This window comes from Lagenorhynchus albirostris, chromosome 5, assembly GCF_949774975.1.
Source record: "Lagenorhynchus albirostris chromosome 5, mLagAlb1.1, whole genome shotgun sequence".
Taxonomy (NCBI): domain Eukaryota; kingdom Metazoa; phylum Chordata; class Mammalia; order Artiodactyla; family Delphinidae; genus Lagenorhynchus; species Lagenorhynchus albirostris.
Window position 1 is genome coordinate 73,858,202 of NC_083099.1, and position 21,105 is coordinate 73,879,306.

The following is a 21,105-nucleotide window of genomic DNA, read 5'->3' on the forward strand; positions in this document are numbered from 1 at the left end:
GAGAGAGAGAGAGAGAGAGAGAGAAGAATGTAGAATATTGACCGGCCTGCCTTTGGCAGTTTAAAAGTAGAAGAAAAGTACCTTTTATATACTATGTACTACCTCCCCAATAATAATATGCTTTCTTAGGCAGCTGTTTTATGCCTTATCCTAAGATAACCTTACTTTCTTAATTGTTATGGTTAAGTAATATCTGGTAATGAGTTTTAAGAAAGCATTATTTGAGCAGTTAATATTATTGCTGCTAGAAACATGTACATTTAAGATGGGAACTCTTGATTAAAAATAGTTCCAAGATTGAAAAGAATAACATTTCTTGCTTCGTGTTTATAAAGGGAGGGAGGAAAAATAATGCAGTATTTAAATTTTATAAGTTTAAATAATAAAATTTAAAATTAATAATTTATATAATAATTTATTTAAATAAAACAATTTATATGTAAAATTCAGTTTAAATTTTGAAATTCAGTACAAAGCTAAAATATGGAAGTCTCTGATTTTTACCAAATTTCCTTTTCCTAGAGATAATATTGTGATTCTTTAATATAAATACTGATACACATATGTGCATAAATGATATACTGACCTGATAATGCTTTAAGCAAATGTGGGATTTTTTTAACATGTGGTTCTGCATTCTTTTGTTATTTTTTTGTTTTGTTTTTTAACTCAGTAGTTCTTAGATTAAAAGAATTACCCTATATAATGGCAAACACAGGCTGTTGGGAAAGATGTTTTGACATGGGATGGGAGACTTTTATAGTTTCTGTCTAATCTTACTATGTAATCATCATCTGTTAATGTGTAGCACCGTTCTGGTTACATGCTGGCAGTGCTTGTGGGGCTTGCCATAAACCAACTGAATAACTGTTACCCATATTGAAAGAATCATTAAATTTCCTTATTTACTGTGATGTATATAAATGACCTGATAACTTTTTTTTTTTATTGGAGTATAGTTGGTTTACAATGTTGTGTTAGTTTCAGGTGTACAGCAAAGTAATTCAGCTATACATATACATATATCTGTTCTTTTTCAGATTCTTTTCCCATTTAAGACCTGGTAAAATTTTTGTGTTTAAGAACATACAGGAAGATAACGTGTTGATGATTGCTTTTTCAGCTTTATCTGTACAATACTTAAGGACTGGGTAATAGACGCTATACAAGGGTATCAAAGGACGTTGGTTCTGTTCATTTTTCTGTTCACTGTAGGAAAAATTTTTCTTCCGAAATTACAGTTTTTTGGTGTTTATAATTCTGCATGTGTATCCACTTACTAAGAGGTAGTTCTTAAATATTATGGTTTAGAACTTACTCAAGTATTATACTAAAGGGTAGGCAGATCATTTAGGCTAACCTGAATTATGTATTTGCAGCATGTATGTAGCTTCATCGCCATGGGAAGTCATCCTCAAAATCTTTCTTCCTATCTTTTTACACAAGTTTGGCCAAGTTTTTTAACTGGGCCTTAATTTTCTTTTTTGTAAAATATGATTGGGCTCAAGATGGTTAATTATATATGAATGCCTTGAAGGTTTTTGAAGTATTTTATATTTTGAAGGAGGGCACCATTATGAGTCTGAGTGTCTTAAAATAAGAAATTGCTATAGATAAGGACATTTTTAGAATTGTTACAAAATTAATGTTTAACTTTTTGTATCAATTCTATTTTTTCCTCCTATAGCTCCTAAAAGACGACGGCCTGCACGTTCAATATTTGATGGTTTCCGGGATTTCCAAACTGAAACTAGTAAGTATCTATGAACCAGTTTATCATCTCTTTTTCCCTCCCTCTCCCTCTCTCATTGTCTTTCTCCCCTGTCTCCTCTCCCACAGATTAAAACCACAAGGTGGAAAAGCACCCACACACTCCCCTTCAGGTCAAGATCCTAGTTTGTTTTATATAAGTTTTTTTCTTAAGAAGATGATTAATATTAGGCCTAGTAACTTTGAGAATTCATCTTATTTAAAAACTAAATTATGAATTCAGTCTGTGATTGTTATTAACTCCCCCTTGAGCTGAATTGTTCCAGATTCTAACCTACTTGGTTATAGAAGAATAAGGGAGATGGATATAATGTGAGAAATATGGTAATTTACAAACTTAATCTGTTTCTGAATGAGCACTTAAATGCTGACGATAATAAAATAAAAAACTGATTTTCCTCAGGATCCTGATATATGTCAGTTAAAGGAATGACCACAATGAAAATGGTTATTATAGGGATTGGAAAATAGAAGAAGAAAAGGCCATACTACCCAAAGCAGCCACTATTAACATTGTGGCAACAGTTGTTTGGAATAGGTTTATATCTTTCTGTTGAATAAGAATGAGTCTTGGCCTTCTCCTTTTAGTGGAATTAGTACTGATTTAGCAATGGAATCCTAGAGAAAAGACAGTTATGTTTAGAGAATATATGAGAAACTCTTGAACCATATTTGATTTTGTAATAATTTATAATGAGCTCATTGAAGCACAGATAGGTCTTGTAACTTGAGAGTTGATGTGGAATCCAGACTGACTCAGGTCATCCAGGGAATCCTGTGCCCTTCCAGGAGAAGATGACAGCAGTAGTCATTCTGTCTCACTGCCATAATCTTTCAAGATTGGGAATGTAGCTAGAAACAACTAGAATGTAGCTAGATAAATTAGGATGAGTTTCAGAAATAGATAAATGAAGATGAAAGTTTTCTCCTGTGCTAAAGTTAGTTTTGAGTATGTGAAGGAAATATTTTGAATAAGTGACTCTTACATAATTTCCATTTTTATCCTTATCTTTGGATAGAGAGCACCACGTCTTAAGACTCCCGCCCCACCTGGCTTTGTATTTTTTTTCAGAGTCAGCCTTAGATCTTTGCATTTGCATTTGAGGTCAAGCACATTGTTCGTTAGTTCTTGCAACTGTTACATTTTTTTTAAAATGCAAGATTCATGACTTATTTTATGGCTAATTGAAACTTTCTCATCCTCCTGTGTTGCAGTTCGGCAAGAACAGGAATTAAGAAATGGAGGAGCAATAGATAAGAAACTAACTACCCTTGCAGATCTCTTCCGGCCACCCATTGATTTGATGCATAAAGGCAGCTTTGAAACAGTAAGTTGTTGGAGATTCTAAGCCTGAGCTATGAATCTTCTTGCATTTTTAGTGGAGTTTTTCTTTCTAAGAGCAAAAAAAAGTTTTCAGCATATAGAGAATTGGCGTCATAGTAAGTATGAAATACCTAGAAGGTTACATTGATTTATATTTCTTAAAAGTTTATATATTTTTAATTACTACTTACTGCTGAGAATATTGTGTGTGTGTGTGTGTGTTTTGGCCATTTGTGAGTTGTTTGTAGGTATCTTTTACCCATATTTTTATGAGGATCCTAGTGTGTTTTAAAAGAATATCCCTATGGTTGCGGAGTATGTTCTCCCTTAGTTCTTGTTTTAATTTAGCTGAAGCCAAAGGAAAACTTTCCGGAGCAGGTTTATATGATTGTCTGCTAAATTACAAGCTGAGGGCAGGGGAACCATGTTTCTTTTTATTTTGGTGATCCGTGGGACCCAGTCTCTAGCATTTAATAGGAACACGGTATTTGGTAAATGAATGCGTTTAGTTAGGATTTTAAATATTCTTCTGTTGAAGTGTTCAAACAACTTGCTTTTGTGTGTTGACTATCATGTTAACTCTCTTTTGAATCAGAAGAGCATTTCTGTAGATGTAAAGCACTGAAATTTCAGGTAAGTCTTTTCTGTTAGGATAAAGTAGGCCAAACAATAACTGTAAAAATGACGTTAGTAGCTACATATTTAGAAGTGAATTTTGATTGTTTTTTAAAAACAATTTTGTCCTTAGACATACTCTTAAACTAGCCTAAATGAAATATTTAGGTTAAGAAATTTAACTGTAAGCTTTTTCCTTCTGAATTCTTTAATTTTCTGAATTGTAATTTCTGAATTTCTGTAATTTCTGTAATTTCTGAAAGTGTTTGGCCACGTGTAACAAAATCCAGATGATGGAGATTTGATTAAATGTGTTTCTTTTTGTTGTGTAAATAAAGTTCAGGGAGTCTGGTGTTCATTTATCAGCTCAAAGATGTCAGGTTAGATGTCTCCTCAGTTTTCTTCATCTTTCGTTCATGATCTTTAACATGGTAACTGCCTATCCTTTCTACTGTTCTGGTGATAATATAACCATTGACAGAATAGCACAATATGTAAGACAAAAAGGAACTGAGTTTGTTTTGATGTGCTTTCTATTTTCATTAGCTTCTGTGTTGCTCTGGGGCTTAACTAAATAACTCTGAGCTTGATTTAATTTTGTCACTTTGGGCTCATAAAAAGCAGTTACTCTGCTGCTTGTTATTAAGGGAAAATGTGAATCTTTTTTTTTTTTTTTTTGGGGTACGCGGGCCTCTCACTGCTGTGGCCTCTCCCTTTGCGGAGCACAGGCTCCATGGCCATAGCTTATGGGCCCAGCCGCTCCACGGCATGTGGGATCTTCCCGCACCAGGGCACGAACCCATGTCCCCTGCATTGGCAGGTGGACTCTCAACCACTGTGCCACCAGGGAAACCCGTGAATCTTTCTTGATACTGTCATCTGAAGTTTGATTCATTTTGTTAAGTTGTGTCACCTTTTTTCTTTGAATTTTGTGACCTATGTTGTTTTCAACAGTCTTCATTTTTTTCACTGATAATACTCAACTTTATCATTTACAAGCCTTTAAATGATATAAACATTCCCAGAAAAAGTAGGCATTTCATTATGACTAATGATACATCCATTAGTTTTATAGAAATTAGGGAAGTAATATACAAAATTAAGTTCACTGAAATTTAGAGAGGTGAATATTAAAAATTAAAGGAATAGTCTGGCTGCTCAGGCAGGACCCACAGGTTTGAATTAGATATAGATCTGAGCCACAGTTTTATAGGTGTAGAAACTAGACTTCCTTCTTTCTTTCTTTTTTTTTTTTTAATTTAATTTAATTTATTTTATTTTTGGCTGCGTTGGGTCTTCCTTGCTGCACGCAGGGGCTAATCTTTGTTGCGGTGCAGTGGCTTCTCTTGTGGAGCACTGCTCTAGGTGCATGGGCTTCAGTAGTTGTGGCACACGGGCTCAGTAGTTGTGGCTCACAGGCTGTAGAGCGCAGGCTCAGTAGTTGTGGCGCATGGGCTTAGTTGCTCCATGGCATGTGGGATCTTCCCAGACCAGGGCTCGAACCCATGTCCCCTGCATTGGCAGGTGGATTCTTAACCACTGTGCCACCAGGGAAGCTCATAGACTTTATTATTTCTTAATGTAACTAGAGGTAGACCATGTTCAAGGGTTCTGGCTTATGCTAACCAGATGAGAGATTGATTAGTTCACTTGTTCATTCAGTAAATATTTAGTGAGGCCTCCTGTTGCAAGGCCTTGTTCTAGGGGATGGGGATTATGTGTATTGGGATAAAGATTTAACTATGTGTGAGAGAGACCAGGAATAAAACAAACAGTAACTTAAACAAGATAGAAGTCCATGCTGTTAGGATGGTTCTGCTCTATGAAGTTATTAGGAATGCAGTTTTTTTCTGTCCTATTCTGCAAGGTCTTGCTTGCCCTTGTCTATATGATTCAAGGTGGCTTACTACCATGTTTGCTTTTCAGTTAGCATGAAGGAAGGGAGTGACCGAGAAGGGTACACCTTTTCCCTTTAAAGGCACAACCTAGAGGTAATACACATCACTTCTCACATTCCATTGACCAGAATTGTAACAGGGAAGAGCCAAATCTGACTACATGTTGAATCTGTTGCTTTTACTGTAATCGTTGCTTTCTGCTGCTTTTGCTCACTAAAAGGATACTGTCTATATATAATGGCCTGCCTCAGGGAACCGTGCCCCTCTGTCTGAAAGCTAAACCAAAGTGCCTTTGTTCAGGGAAGCATCCTAACCCTGTCCACCTGTGGATGGCTGCAAGAAAGAAGAAATTAACACATCCCCTCCCCAAGGCTGGCCATTCCAGGGGATATTTGCAAAAATTAACGGCCTTTTTACTTCCTCATCTCCTCCCCCTTTCTGTTCTATAAAAGAAACTGGCATCCAAACCACGATAAGGTGGTTCTTTTGAGACACTAGTCTGCCGTCCTCATGGTCCACCGGCTTTCTGAATAAAGTCCCTTGCCTCAACACCTCATCTCTGGATTTATTGGCCTGTCGTGCGGCGAGCAGAGCAAGCTTGGACTTGGTAACAGAACTTAGCAATGTGGCCACACCTACTTGCAAAGGACACTGGGAAATCAAGATGCTTAGCTGAAAATTGGAGATTCTATTTTATTTTATTTTATTTTTTTGGTACACAGGCCTCTCACTGCTGTGGCCTCTCCCGTTGCGGAGCACAGGCTCTGGACCCGCAGGCTCAGCAGCCATGGCTCACAGGCCCAGCCGCTACGCGGCATGTGGGATCCTCCTGGACCGGGGCACGAACCCGTGTCCCCTGCATCGGCAGGCGGACTCTCAGCCACTGCACCACCAGGAAAGCCCTCTATTTTTTTTTTTAATTTTTAAATTTTATTTATTTTTTTATACAGCAGGTTATTACTCATCAGTTTTATACACATCAGTGTATACATGTCAATCCCAATCACCCAATTCATCACACAACCACCTACACCCCCGCACCGCTTTCCCTGCTTTGTGTCCATACGTTTGTTCTCTACATCTGTGTCTCATTTTCTGCCCTGAAAACTGGTTCATCTGTACCATTTTTCTAGGTTCCAAATATATGCGTTAATATACGATATTTGTTTTTCTCTTTCTGACTTACTTCACTCTGTATGACAGTCTCTAGATCCATCCACGTCTCTACAGGTGACCCAGTTTTGTTCCTTTTTATGGCTGAGTAATATTATGTTGTATATATGTACCACATCTTCTTTATCCATTCGTCTGTCGATGGGCATTTAGGTTGCTTCCATGACCTGGCTATTGTAAATAGTGCTGCAATGAACATTGGGGTGCATGTGTCTTTTTGAATTGTGGTTTTCTCTGGGTATATGCCCAGCAGTGGGATTGCTGCGTCATATGGTAATTCTATTTTTAGTTTTTTAAGGAACCTCCATACTGTTCTCCATAGTGGCTGTATCAATTTACATTCCCACCAACAGTGCAAGAGGGTTCCCTTTTCTCCACACCCTCTCCAGCATTTGTTTTTTGTAGATTTTCCCATGATGCCCATTCTAACTAGTGTGAGGTGATACCTCATTGTAATTTTGATTTGCATTTCTCTAAATTTGCATTTCTCAACAATTAGTGATGTTGAGCAGCTTTTCATGTGCTTCTGGCCGTCTGTCTGTCTTCTTTGGAGAAATGTGTATTTAGGTCTTCTGCCCATTTTTGCATTGGCTTGTTTGTTTTTTTAATATTGAGCTGCATGAGCTGTTTATATATTTTGGAGGTTAATCCTTTGTCCGTTGATTCATTTGCAAATATTTTCTCCAGTTCTGAGGATTGTCTTTTCATCTTGTTTATGGTTTCCTTTGCTGTGCAAAAGCTTTCATGTTTCATTAGGTCCCATTTGTTTATTTTTGCTTTTATTTCCATTACTCTAGGAGGTGGATCAAAAAAGATCTTGCTGTGATTTATGTCAAAGAGTGTTCTTCCTATGTTTTCCTCTAAGAGTTTTATAGTGTCCGGTCTTACATTTATGTCTCTAATCCATTTTGAGTTTATTTTTGTGTATGGTGTTAGGGAGTGTTCTAATTTCATTCTTTTACATGTAGCTGTCCAGTTCTCCTAGCACCACTTATTGAAGAGACTGTCTTTTGTCCATTGTATATCCTTGCCTCCTTTGTCATAGATTAGTTGACCATAGGTGCGTGGGTTTATCTCTGGGCTTTCTATTTTGTTCCATTGATCTGTGTTTCTGTTTTTGTGCCGTACCATATTGTCTTGATTACGGTAGCTTTATAGTATAGTCTGAAGTCAGGAAGTCTGATTCCTCCAGCTCCGTTTTTTTCCCTCAGGACTGCTTTGGTTAATCGGGTTCTTTTCTGTCTCCATATAAATTTTAAGAGTTTTTGTTCTAGTTCTGTAAAAAATGCCATTGGTAATTTGATAGGGATTGCATTGAATCTGTAGATTGCTTTGGGTAGTATAGTCATTTTCACAATGTTGATTCTTTCAATCCAAGAACATGGTATATCTCTCCATCTGTTGGTATCATCTTTAATTTCTTTCATCAGTGTCTGATAGTTTTCTGCATACAGTTCTTTTGTCTCCCTAGGTAGATTTATTCTAGGTATTCTTTTTGTTGCAATGGTAAATGGGAGTGTTTCCTTAATTTCTCTTTCAGATTTTTCATCGTTACTGTGTAGGAATGCAAGAGATTTATGTGCATTAATTTTGTATCCTACAATTTTACCAAATTCATTGATTAGCTCTAGTAGTTTTCTGGTGGCATCTTTAGGATTCTCTACGTATAGTATCGTGTCATCTGCAAACAGTGACAGTTTTACTTCTTCTTTTCCAATTTGTATTCCTTTTATTTCTTTTTCTTTGGAGATTCTATTAAGGAGTAGGGAAAAATAGATATTTGTTACCTATAAGCAGTTTCTGCCACAGGGAGGTTGTGGTAAACAAATTATACAAAGTCCTTTGCCATCAAAAAATTTATAATCTAGAGGGAGAAACAGACTACCAGCAAATAAAAAACAATACCTATATAACATATTTAGTGTATATATATGTATATATTTTTGTATGTATGTGTTTGACACAGAGAAATTTCAGGTTACAGTAGTTGCTGGGAGAAAGAATAAAATAGAATAAGGGAAGGACAAAGAGAGGACTATTCTGTTTGGGGACATTAAGGTGCATGTGCTCTTATAGGCAAATGAAAAGCAAGGTTGATTTCATAGGTTTCACACACTTTTATAATTGTGATGAGAGAGGACTGATTCAGATAGGAAGATGAGGATATATTTCTGAAAGAATGAGATTTGAGTAGAAACCTGAAAGAAGTGAGGGAATGTAAACCATAGAAGGGTCTCAGGGAAGAGCAGAAAAACAGTTAAGTGTATAGGCACTGGTGTTCGAAAGAGCTTGGGCAAATTTCTGGTACAGCCCAGGAAACCAGTGTAGCTGGAGCTGAGTGAGCATGGGACTTAGGATGAATAATCTGACCCGGGCAAGGGAACATTTCTTAGGTTTTCTTCTTTCTCATTAGCATGTAAGTTCCATGAACACAGGGATTTTGTTTTATTTATTGTTGTATATTCACAGTGCATAGAGGGGTGTCTGGCACACAGTTGTCCCTCATTAAGTTTCTGTTAAATTATTGAGTGGTATAATCTAGAGTATATTGTACAGAAAGAATCAGAACAATTTCCATAATATTCCTTATTTTCATAAGAAATACATGTTTATTTGTTAAAATTGCCATTCAGGGCTTCACTGGTGGTGCAGTGGTTAAGAATCCGCCTGCCAGTGCAGGAGATGCAGGTTCAAGCCCTGGTCCAGGAAGATCCCACATGCTGCGGTACAACTAAGCCCATGCTCCACAACTACTGAGCCTGCACTCTAGAGCCTGCAAGCCACAACTACTGAAGCCTGTGTGCCTAGAGCTTGTGCTCCGCAACAAGAGAAGCCACCTTAATGAGAAGGCTGCGCACCACAACGAAGAGTAGCCCCCACTTGCCGCAACTAGAGAAAGCCCGCATGCAGCAACAAAGAGGAAATGCAGCCAAAAATAAAATAAGTTTATAAAATATAAAAATAAAATATAAAAATTGCCATTCAATTGCACATGCACCTAGTCCTACTAAGAGTACTTTGTTAACTTCAAAAGTACTTGCTATAAATGCAAGTAAAAACATTTTAGTTAAAATATAAAGAACTGATTCAGAAACAAAATACATAAGATGAAGTTTTTTTAAATAAACTATACATAGCTTATATTTTTATTCAAATTAGGCAAAAATTATAGGAAAAAACAGCAAGGAAAAATAATAGTAGTTTCCATTTACATAAGAAAGTATTGTGCATATTTTAATATATTTCCTTTTTGACTTTATGCATATATATTTATTCAAGCAAATTATCTTTTCCTCTGTATCCTCTTTTCATACTTTCCTGATCTGTTTGGGACTGGGAGAGACGTTACTCTCTCACTGTTCTCCCATTATCACAGATAGACCCTGTCACATACCTCTCTATTTGGTATAGCCACACTTGCTCTTGGGTTTCTCTATAATGGCTTTTGAATATTGATTTAGAACAACCTAATGAATTCCAAGAGGAAAGGTTCATCATTTGTCCCATGGCCCACTCTCACCTCTCGTCCTTGACTCATATAACTAGTATACTTAGTGAGATTATATAAGATTCTCTTATGTTCCCTCCAGACATTGCTGCTTTGCATGAAATTTGTGTCTTTTTTGGGGCCCTTCTTTCTAGAAGTAATTTCTTTTTTTTTTAAATTTAATTGAAGGATAGTTGATTTATAATGTGTTAATTTCTGCTGCACAGCAAAGTGATTCAGTTACACATATTTATACATCCTTTTTCATATTCTTGTCTATTATGGTTTATCACAGGATATTAAATATAGTTCCCTGTGCTATACAGTAGGACCTTATTGTTTATCCATTCTATATATAATAGTTTGCATCTGTTAATCCTAAACTCCCAGTCCATCCCTCCCTCACCCGCTCTCCCCCTTGGCAACCACAAGTCTGTTCTCTATGTCTGTGAGCCTGTTCCTGTTTCCTAGATTAGGTTATTTGTGTCATATTTTAGATTCCACATATAAGTAGTATCATACGGTATTTGTCTTTCTCTATCGGACTTACTTAGTATGATAATCTCTAGTTGCATCCATGTTGCTGTAAATGGCATTATTTTGTTCTTTTTTATGGCTGAGTAGTATTCCATTGTATATATGTACCACATCTTCTTTATCCATTCACCTGTTGATGGACATTTAGCTTGTTTCCATGTCTTGGCTATTGTGAATAGTGCTGCTATGAACATACGGGTTCATATATCTTTTTGAATTATAGTTTTATTGGGATATATGCCCGGGAGTGGGATTGCTGGATCATATGGTAGCTCTATTTTTAGTGGTTTTTTTTTTTTTTTTTTGCGGTACTTGGGCCCCTCACCGTTGTGGCCTCTCCCATTGTGGAGCACAGGCTCCAGATGCGCATGCTCAGCAGCCGTGGCTCATGGGCCTAGCTGCTCCGTGGCATGTGGGGTCTTCCCGGACTGGGGCACGAACCCGCGTCCCCTGCATCGGCAGGTGGACTCTCAGCCTTTGCGCCACCAGGGAAGCCCTATTTTTAGTTTTTTAAGGAACCTACATACTGTCTTCCATAGTGGCTGCACCAGTTTACCTTCCTACCAACAGTGTAGGAGGGTTCCCTTTTCTCCACACCCTCTCCAGATTTGTAGATTTTTTAATGTGGCCATTTTGACTGGTGTGAGGTGGTACCTCATTGTAGTTTTGATTTATATTAGAAGTACTTTCTTAACAACATCTTCCAGTTTCTTTTGCTTGTATAAGGTTTCTCCCAATGTAAGCTTCATGAAGTCAGGGGTTTTTTGTTTTGGTAACTGCTATAAATCCAGCATCTATAACTGTACCTGAAACAAGATAGATCCTCAAATATTTGTCAAATGAATGAATCTGAATGAATGAAAGTGTGAATGTGAATAAATGAATTTTTAAAAACAATAGCAAATGACTCTCCATTGTTTTTGAATTCTGGACTTTTATTATTTTTCAGTGTTATCCTTTTTTAAAAAAAAATATTTATTTATTTGGCTGTACCGCGTCTTAGTTGCGGCATGTGGGATCATTGTGGCGGCATGCGGGATCTTTAGTTGCGGCTTGCAGGATCTTTAGTTGCGACATGTGGGATCTAGTTCCCTGACCAGGGATCGAACCTGGGCCCCCTGCATTGAGAGTGTGGAGTCTTAGCCATGGGACCACCAGGGAAGTTCGTTATACTTTTTTTTGGTCAGTGTTGTAGTTGAGGCAGACTTAATAAATTTACTTTATTATAGGGATTATGTACTCTTCAATCTGTCTCTCTAGAGTGTGTTTTTTTTTCTTCATTCTCAAATACTTTTTCTTCAGTTAAAGCAATATAATTACTCATTTATCTCCCATTTATCATATCTGTGTACTTACTATAGGCAAGGAATTAACTGGAATACTATTACTTTCTAGAAGCAGAGAGTTATTTTATTAAATTTGTATACTTAAAAATAAGCTTTTGACCAGTTAATTGTAGCTTTCTGGCTCAATATAGGACTATTTCCTTTTAGAACTTGGGTTTTCACCTGTGGAATCAGTAATGAATATTATAAAATTATTTTATCTGGCGGATTTGTACAGAAAAATAGGATAACAATTTTTGTAAGACTGTGTAAACTTTGTTATAAAACAAAAGATATTCTTATATTCTCCAGTACCTCGAAAATGATGTATGTTCTTCAATTGTTGTTAACCTGAGTTAATTGATTCTTAAGATTTTCCCATGTCAAACTGATTTGGAAAAAAATATTGTTCCAGGACAAAATTATTCAAAACTACAGCTTTCATTTCATTGTTTCTTTGCAAAGGTTTGAGGTAGCATTTGTTCATTTGCTTTCCTGCCATTCTTTTCCAGTTCAGCAATATTTCTTAGGTCATTATGGTGATGAGGAAACGTGAGGCAAAAAAGAAAGTGTACACTCACGCACTCGTGATTGATAATTGTGCTATAAATTGGGGAGTCTTTTGGAGATTATTCTGAAACATTCTTTGATCTGTAATCTCAATTTGACATATGAAGAATCTGAAATCTCAATTTTGAAATACACTCCTAGGAAAACAACCCTGAGAGAAAAAATCCTCAGCAGCTTTTACTGAAAGATTTAGAGTGATTCTATGAAATACCACATGCCTAATAATCGAGATGAATATATTTGGAAATGTTTATAAAAAATGATATTGAAGAAAATAAAACAACAAACTAATATGCACATACTAGTTACAACTATTAAAAAGGAGAGATATATTTGTGGATAGGGGTTGACAGCACAATAGAATTATGTGACTTGTTGCCCTTGTTTGTGGAATCTTTTTCAGGTAAAGATGTTTACATGTACAATAAAAATCCAGCTACTATAACAAATAACAGTGAATAAAAGGAAAACAGTTCATTTAAATTTGAGAAATGCTTGCAAATGGACAATATAACTATATACATATAAGCAAAATAATGTAATTAATTTTTTTTAATTTTAAATTTTATTTATTTTATTTTTGGCCGCTTTGGGTCTTCGTTGCTGCGCGTGGGCTTTCTCTAGTTGCGGCGAGCGGGGGCTACTCTTTGTTGCAGTGCGTGGGCTTCTCGTTGCAGTGGCTTCTCTTGCTGTGGAGCACGGGCTCTAGGTGTGCAGGCTTCAGTAGTTTTGGCACATGGGCTCAGTAGTTGTGGCTCGCGGGCTTAGTTGCTTCGCGGCACATGGGATCTTCCCGGACCAGGGCATGAACCCGTGTCCCCTGCGTTGGCAGGTGGATTCTTAACCACTGAACCACCAGGGAAGCCTGTAATTAATGTTTAGACACTGAAAGCTATAGATGCCATACTTGGGGAAAAAAACTTAGTATTTATGTGGAAAAAGGACAGCTTCTGAATTCTGAAACATACCAGTTACCAAGTAGAAAATCTTTCTAACAATTGTTATGTAACTTTACTCTTACAGGCCAAAGAGTGTGGCCAGATGCAGAATAAGTGGCTGATGATAAACATTCAGAATGTACAAGACTTTGCATGCCAGTGCCTCAACCGTGACGTATGGAGCAATGAAGCTGTGAAGAATATTATCCGAGAACATTTCATTTTCTGGCAGGTGGGGAGAGTTCATTAAAAATTTTGTAGTATTTTACTTTGGTACATGGGATGTCGGGGAAGAGGAATTGGGTTATAAACTGGAAATAATTCATAACTGAGTTAAATTTTGACATATGAAGAAGTAAAACCACCCATAATGGCTGAAATAGTAAGGATAAGTGAAAGGGCAGCAATGAAGGGAAGGAGGAAAAAAGGAACCAAGCCGTGTAAACCGTATAGTATTCATATCTCAGAAGAGTTTGAACGTCTTGATAGAGTGTGCAGCTGTACTGTTCAATAGAAATGTAATGTGATTCAAAATTTTCTAGTAGCCACATTTAAAAAGGTCAAAAGAAACAGGCGATTGATTTTAATATATTTTAAAAATCAATATCTCTAATATAAAACTAATATTAAAATATTGATGAGGTGTTTTGATTTTTTTTTTTGGTGTTAAGCCTTCAGGATCTGGTATGTATTTTACACTTACAGTACAGCTGTTAGGACTAGTCACATTTCAAATGCTTTAGTAGCACATGTTCTAGTGGCTACTGTAATTGATAGTGGGAACTGTAGAAGATCTTGAAGTAATGAAAAAACATTTGACTAAGACGTGGATTTTAGCTTGAGTTTGATAGTCTTTAATTGTATGTCCTTAAACTTGTCACTTAGTCTTACTGGCTCTGGTTTCTTTTTATATAAATTACCAAGCTAAGGGTAGATGATTGTGCTCCAATCGTTTATATTATGAAAAATTATAGGGAATTCCCTGGCGGTCCAGTGGTTAGGACTCTGTGCTTCCACAGGAGGCATGGGTTTGATCCCTGGTCAGGGAACTAAGATTCTGTATGCTGTGTGACACAGCCAAAAACATTTTTTTTATAAAATCAATACTTCTGAATGAACTTAATCTTTTCCCCACTGTAAGACATGCTATTAATGTTAGTAATTTGCCTGTTCATGTTTTACAGGCCCCTAAATTCAGTAAATTTTTTTCTGAATGGTAACCTTTTATTCAGCGACTGTTGATTGAGCATCTCTTTGCCTAGCAGTATGCTATGCACTTGAACTTACAATCTTAATATATTGTGATTTATTAAGATATATGTGGTTGAGAGTCAGGAATGAAATAGGTAGACAGATAACTTGAAAAGGAAGAGCAATACCTCTTTGAACTGGGAAATGAGGAAGAATGGATTGCTATATTTATGTAAGTTTCAGAAGTGACTGAGGGCAGGAAGTGGAGGGAGTTCACACTAGGTGGCCTTCATTTTCTCTTTAATTGCTGTTGGTATATAACAAGAATATAGCTAGTACTTTTCTAAGAGGCTGATTTTTTTTTTTAATATCAATGATTTAACAGGTTTATCATGACAGTGAGGAAGGTCAGAGATACATACAGTTTTATAAGCTAGGGGATTTCCCCTATGTTTCCATCTTGGATCCACGGACAGGTAAGGGTTATTTCAGCTTATGGTCTTTAACCTATTATTTAACTTTCAGTAACCTAAATTATCTTTAGTATTTGACTGGGTCCAGTTTCAAAATTGTTTGTAGTAATTTAGTTGAAGGGTTCTTGTTCATGCCCTTTAGAATTATTTAAACATCTATTGATGTGTGTATTTAGGGAATATGTTTCCAACAACTTTGGGAGATGGTAGTATTTTATGTTTGTGCAGTTCTGTTCTTTCAAAGAATAACTGTTTATCTTCCTTATGATTTGTAAGGAATCCCCTTAGGTCACTAAAATGTTAAGATTGTTCAGGTACTGGTTGTAATCCCACCAAAGAAGCAGAGGGTAGAGCTGGGTTTATTATTAATTGATTGAGTTTTATATAAGTATTGCTTTCTCTGAATCTCGTCTTCCTAAATGGCAATAAATGATATCAGTAGATAAAGTAGTTCCTCCATCATGATGGCTGGGAATCTCTTAGGTTGGTTATAATTAATGTATCCCCTAGGTTATGAAGACACTATGTAACTTAAGCTGGTGTTGGGTGGGGATATGTTCCCAGTAAATTTTAATTATGTATATGCTGAAAGAAATACTTAGTGAGAATTTAGAAAGAGTGTTGATTTTATTTCTATATCCTGGTTTTTAATCTTTAGGTCAGAAGCTAGTAGAGTGGCACCAGTTAGACGTATCTTCTTTCTTGGATCAAGTAACAGGATTTCTGGGTGAACACGGGCAACTGGATGGACTTTCTAGCAGTCCCCCCAAAAAATGTGCCCGTTCAGTAAGTATGACTAAAAAGTGGTGATGGGCAGTTAACTGTCACTGTGTAGAAGTGTCTTGTGTGAAATGTTTCAGGTAAAGATGGTAAAGATAATAACGTAAGTGGTGGACAGTTACAATTTGTGGCTGCACAACATCTTACATTTTGATAGTTTCCTACGTAAGGGTTCTCTCTTCTCAATGAAATTACAGGATTCATACTTCCCATCTCCTAGGATCAGGCATGTGACCTAAGACCTGGATTTAGAAGTAAACAATATGAATATGTAGCAGTGAGCAGGAAGACTGACCAGCAAGCCTGGTAACAGAAAAACCCACTTCTTCAGGGGCAGCACTGCTTGGACTTTTGGAATCCAGGTCTGAGCAGCAGCGGAAATGGTATTTTTGCTAGAACAACTCTCATGGTGTAATTGGGCATTATTGCTGGTTACATACCTTTAGGACCTGGGTCTCAGGCCCACCCAAAGATTATTTCTATATTTGATTTCTATAATATGCTATCACTAGGCAGACCTGTTTGATAATTGATAGCAAGATTAGTTGCAAGTAGGAGACCTTCAGAGATGTGGGAATCTCACACTGGTTGTAGCAACTGTTTGGGTTTGATGGCCGTGAGGATAAAATTAGTTACAGAGGATGTGACTTTAGCAGTCCAATATCATGCAGTGATGAAACAGTTCCTTAAGTTATTACCTAGAATAAAGTGCCCACTTAAGGAGAGGCTATGGGTGCTTGCCAAGGATTTGTATAGAATTCTTTTTTCCCCCCCTCCATTACTCAGAAATTTTACTTAAGTAGAATTCTTTCTTAAGGCATTAAAAAACCCAGGAAGTTTCTGTGATTTCCCTAAGAGAGTTTTCTCATCTTTTACAGTCATAGGCTGATACTGTCAAAACACAGAGCCTGAGCTTGTGAGTTGATGAATTACAACATAAATTGAGTTTAAAATCTCACTAGATCTCTTATAAAAGTTAAGGGACTTAGTAGGGAAAAGAGTGGGACCATAAAATTGGACAGTGACATAGGGCTGATTTGGGTGACTAGTACCTCAGACCCCACTTCTGAACTAAATTCTCTGAATGTTACAAATTTTGATCAACTATGTACAAAGAGACACAGCAACAAATAATGGCTTAAACAAGGAAGACATCTTTTCTCAACAAGAAATTCAGAGGCAAGCAGTCTAGGACTTGACTCATGTGGATGTCATCAAGGAACCAGGTTCCTTCCCGTTTTTTCCCCCCTCCATCCTTAGTATTGGCTTGTGTCCTCGTGGTCACAGTACAGATGCTACACTCCCGTATTCCAGCATGGACAAGGAGGGAAGGGGGTGGCGTCTCTATTACAAAAGTAAAACAGCCACAGATAAAGAGTTCTGCTTGTTTTAGCTGGACACATTTTCTTGTACACAGTTGAGGTTCTTTTAATAAGGAAGCAAAGAAGACTGGGTATAAAATAGGAAACTAACAGAGTCCATCATAATGTCATTCTTTAAAATCAGCCTTCATGATACACAGTGTTATTATCTGTAGTCAGTCCAAGCCATTGCATGTCACGTGAGCACATCTGTTTGCTTTCTTGTGAGTGCTATTTAAGTTTATTTTGAAAAATTTCAAAATAGCTTTGTTGAAGTATAATTAATGTCTAGTAACTGAGTATATTTAAAATTTGCAGTTTGACAGGTTTAGATATGAGCATCTTTTCATGTGCTTTTTTACCTTCTGTCTCTTTTGGTAAAGAGCCTATTCAGATCTCAGGCTCATTTGTCTCTTACTGGGTTGTATATCTCTTTTTTTGTGGGGGGGTGGGGCCCGTGCTGTGCAGCATGTGGAATCTTAGTTCCCTGACCAGGAATGAAACCCGTGCCCTTTGCAGTGGAAGTGCGGAGTCTTAACCACTGGACTGCCAGGGAAGGCCCCTGGGTTGTATATCTTTTAATTGAGTTGTAAGGACTTAAGATATAAGTCCTTTGTTGGATATATGGTTTGCAGATATTTCTTTTCAGTTTGTTGCTTGCTTATTCATTTCACGATGGTGTTTTTGAAGAGCAAATTTTAAAATGTTGATGAAATCCAATTTATCAACTTTCTTTTTTATTTTAACGTTTTTATTGGAGTATAATTGCTTTACAATGGTGTGTTAGTTTCTGCTTTATAACAAACTGAATCAGTTGTACATCTATCCCCATATCTCTTCCCTCTTGCGTCTCCCTCCCACCCTCCTTATCCCACCTTTCTATCTGGTCACAAAGCACCGAGCTGATCTCCCTGTGCTATGCGACTGCTTCCCACTAGCCAGCTATTTTACATTTGGTAGTGTTTATATGTCCATATATAACCTACCACTCTCTCACTTTGTCCCAGCTTACCCTTCCCCTACCCCGTGTCCTCAAGTCCATTCTCTAGTAGGTCTGCGTCTTTATTCCCATCTTTCCCTGGGTTCTTCATGACCAGTTTTTTTTTTTTTTTAGATTCCATATATATGTGTTAGCATACGGTATTTGTTTTTCTCTTTCTGAATTACTTCACTCTGTATGACAGACTCTAGGTCCATCCACCTCACTACAAATAACTCAATTTTGTTTCTTTTTATGGCTGAGTAATATTCCATTTTTTATATGTGCCACATCTTCTTTATCAATTCATCTGTAGATGGACACTTAGGTTGCTTCCATGTCCTGGCTATTGTAAATAGAGCTGCAGTGAACATTGTGGTACATGACTCTTTTTGAATTATGGTTTTCTCAGGGTAAATGTGCAGTAGTGCAATTGCTGGGTCATGTGGTAGTTCTATTTTTAGTTTTTTAAGGAACCTCCATACTGTTCTCCATAGTGGTTGTGTCAGTTTACATTCCCACAAGCAGTGCAAGAGGGTTCCCTTTTCTCCGCACCCTCTCCAGCATTTATTGTTTGTAGATTTTTTGATGATGGCCATTCTGACTGGTGTGAGATGATATCGCATTGTAGTTTTGATTTGCATTTCTCTAATGATTAATGATGTTGAGCATTCTTTCATGTGTTTGTTGGCAATCTGTGTATCTTCTTTGGAGAAATGTCTATTTAGGTCTTCTGCCCATTTTTGGATTGGGTTGGTTGTTTTTTTGATATTGAGCTGCTTGTAAAGTTTGGAAATTAATCCTTTGTCAGTTGCTTCATTTGCAAATATTTTCTCCCATTCTGAGGGTTCTCATTTCATCTTGTTTATGGTTTCCTTTGCTGTGCAAAAGCTTTCAAGTTTCATTAGGTCCCATTTGTTTATTTTTGTTTTTATTTCCATTTCTCTAGGATGTGGATCAAAAAGGATCTTGCTGTGATTTATGTCATAGAGTGTTCTGCCTGTGTTTTCCTCTAAGAGTTTGATAGTGTCTGACCTTACATTTAGGTCTTTAATCCATTTTGAGTTTATTTTTGTGTATGGTGTTAGGAAGCGTTCTAATTTCATTCTTTTGCATGTAGCTGTCCAGTTTTCCCAGCACCACTTATTGAAGAGGCTGTCTTTTCTCCATTGTATATTCTTGCCTCCTTTATCAAAGATAGAGTGACCATATATGCATGGGTTTATCTCTGGGCTTTCTATCCTGTTCCATTGATCTATATTTCTGTTTTTGTCCCACTACCATACGGTCTTGATTACTGTAGCTTTGTAGTATAGTCTGAAGTCAGGGAGCCTGATTTCTCCAGCTCCGTTTTTCTTTCTCAAGATTGCTTTGGCTATTCCGGGTCATTTGTGTTTCCATACAAATTGTGAAATATTTTGTTCTAGTTCTGTGAAAAATGCCATTGGTAGTTTGATAGGGATTGCATTGAATCTGTAGATTGCTTTGGGTAGTATAGTCATTTTCTTTTTCTTTTTGTTTTTCTTTAACGTGGTACAAACGTTTTTTTCTAATTTAATTTAATTTATTTTTTTATACAGCAGGTCCTTATTAGTCATCAGTTTTATACACATCAGTGTATACATGTCAATCCCAATCGCCCAATTCATTACACGACCACCCCCGCCGCTTTCCCCCCTTGGTGTCCATATGTTTGTTCTCTACATCTGTGTCTCAATTTATGCCCTGCAAACAGGTTCATCTGTACCATTTTTCTAGGTTCCACATATATGTGTTAATATACGATATTTGTTTTTCTCTTTCTGACTTACTTCACTCTGTATGACAGTCTCTAGATCCATCCACGTCTCTACAGGTGACTCAATTTCGTTCCTTTTTATGGCTGAGTAATATTATGTTGTATATGTGTACCACATTTTCTTTATCCATTCGTCTGTCAGTGGGCATTTAGGTTGCTTCCATTACCTGGCTATTGTAAATGGTGCTGCAATGAACATTGAGATGCATGTGTCTTTTTGAATTATGGTTTTCTCTGGATATATGCCCAGTAGTGGGATTGCTGGATCATATGGTAATTCTATTTTTAGTTTTTTAAGGAACCTCCATACTGTTCTCCATAGTGGCTGTATCAATTTACATTCCCACCAACAGTGCAAGAGGGTTCCCTTTTCTCCACACCCTCTCCAGCATTTGTTTTTTGTAGATTTTCCCATGATGCCTGTTCTAACTGGTATGAGGTGATACCTCATTGTAGTTTTGATTGGCATTTCTGTAATAATTAGTGATGTTGAGCAGCTTTTCGTTTGCTTCTTGGCCATCTGTATGTCTTCTTTGGAGAAATGTGTATTTAGGTCTTCTGCCCATTTTTGCATTGGCTTGTTTGTTTTTTTAATATTGAGCTGCATGAGCTGTTTATATATTTTGGAGATTAATCCTTTGTCCGTTGATTCGTTTGCAAATATTTTCTCCCATTCTGAGGGTTGTCTTTTCGGCTTGCTTACAGTTTCCTTTGCTGTGCAAAAGCTTTCACGTTTCATTAGGTCCCATTTGTTTATTTTTGCTTTTATTTCCATTACTCTAGGAGGTGGATCAAAAAAGATCTTGCTGTGATTTATGTCAAAGAGTGTTCTTCCTATGTTTTCCTCTAAGAGTTTTATAGTGTCCGGTCTTACATTTATGTCTCT

The 21,105-nt window shown here is 36.9% G+C and overlaps 1 protein-coding gene across 1 annotated transcript in view; it reads left to right on the plus strand.

The window, feature by feature from the left end:
- The window catches only part of UBXN7 (UBX domain protein 7), a 68,457-nt gene that overhangs the window by 27,472 nt on the left and 19,880 nt on the right, over positions 1–21,105 (plus strand). Inside the window, exons 4-8 of the mRNA XM_060150381.1 lie at positions 1,688–1,753; positions 2,986–3,098; positions 13,723–13,869; positions 15,214–15,304; positions 15,960–16,087. Of these exons, the coding sequence (XP_060006364.1) occupies positions 1,688–1,753; positions 2,986–3,098; positions 13,723–13,869; positions 15,214–15,304; positions 15,960–16,087 (545 nt within the window). The remainder of the gene's footprint in view (positions 1–1,687; positions 1,754–2,985; positions 3,099–13,722; positions 13,870–15,213; positions 15,305–15,959; positions 16,088–21,105) is intronic.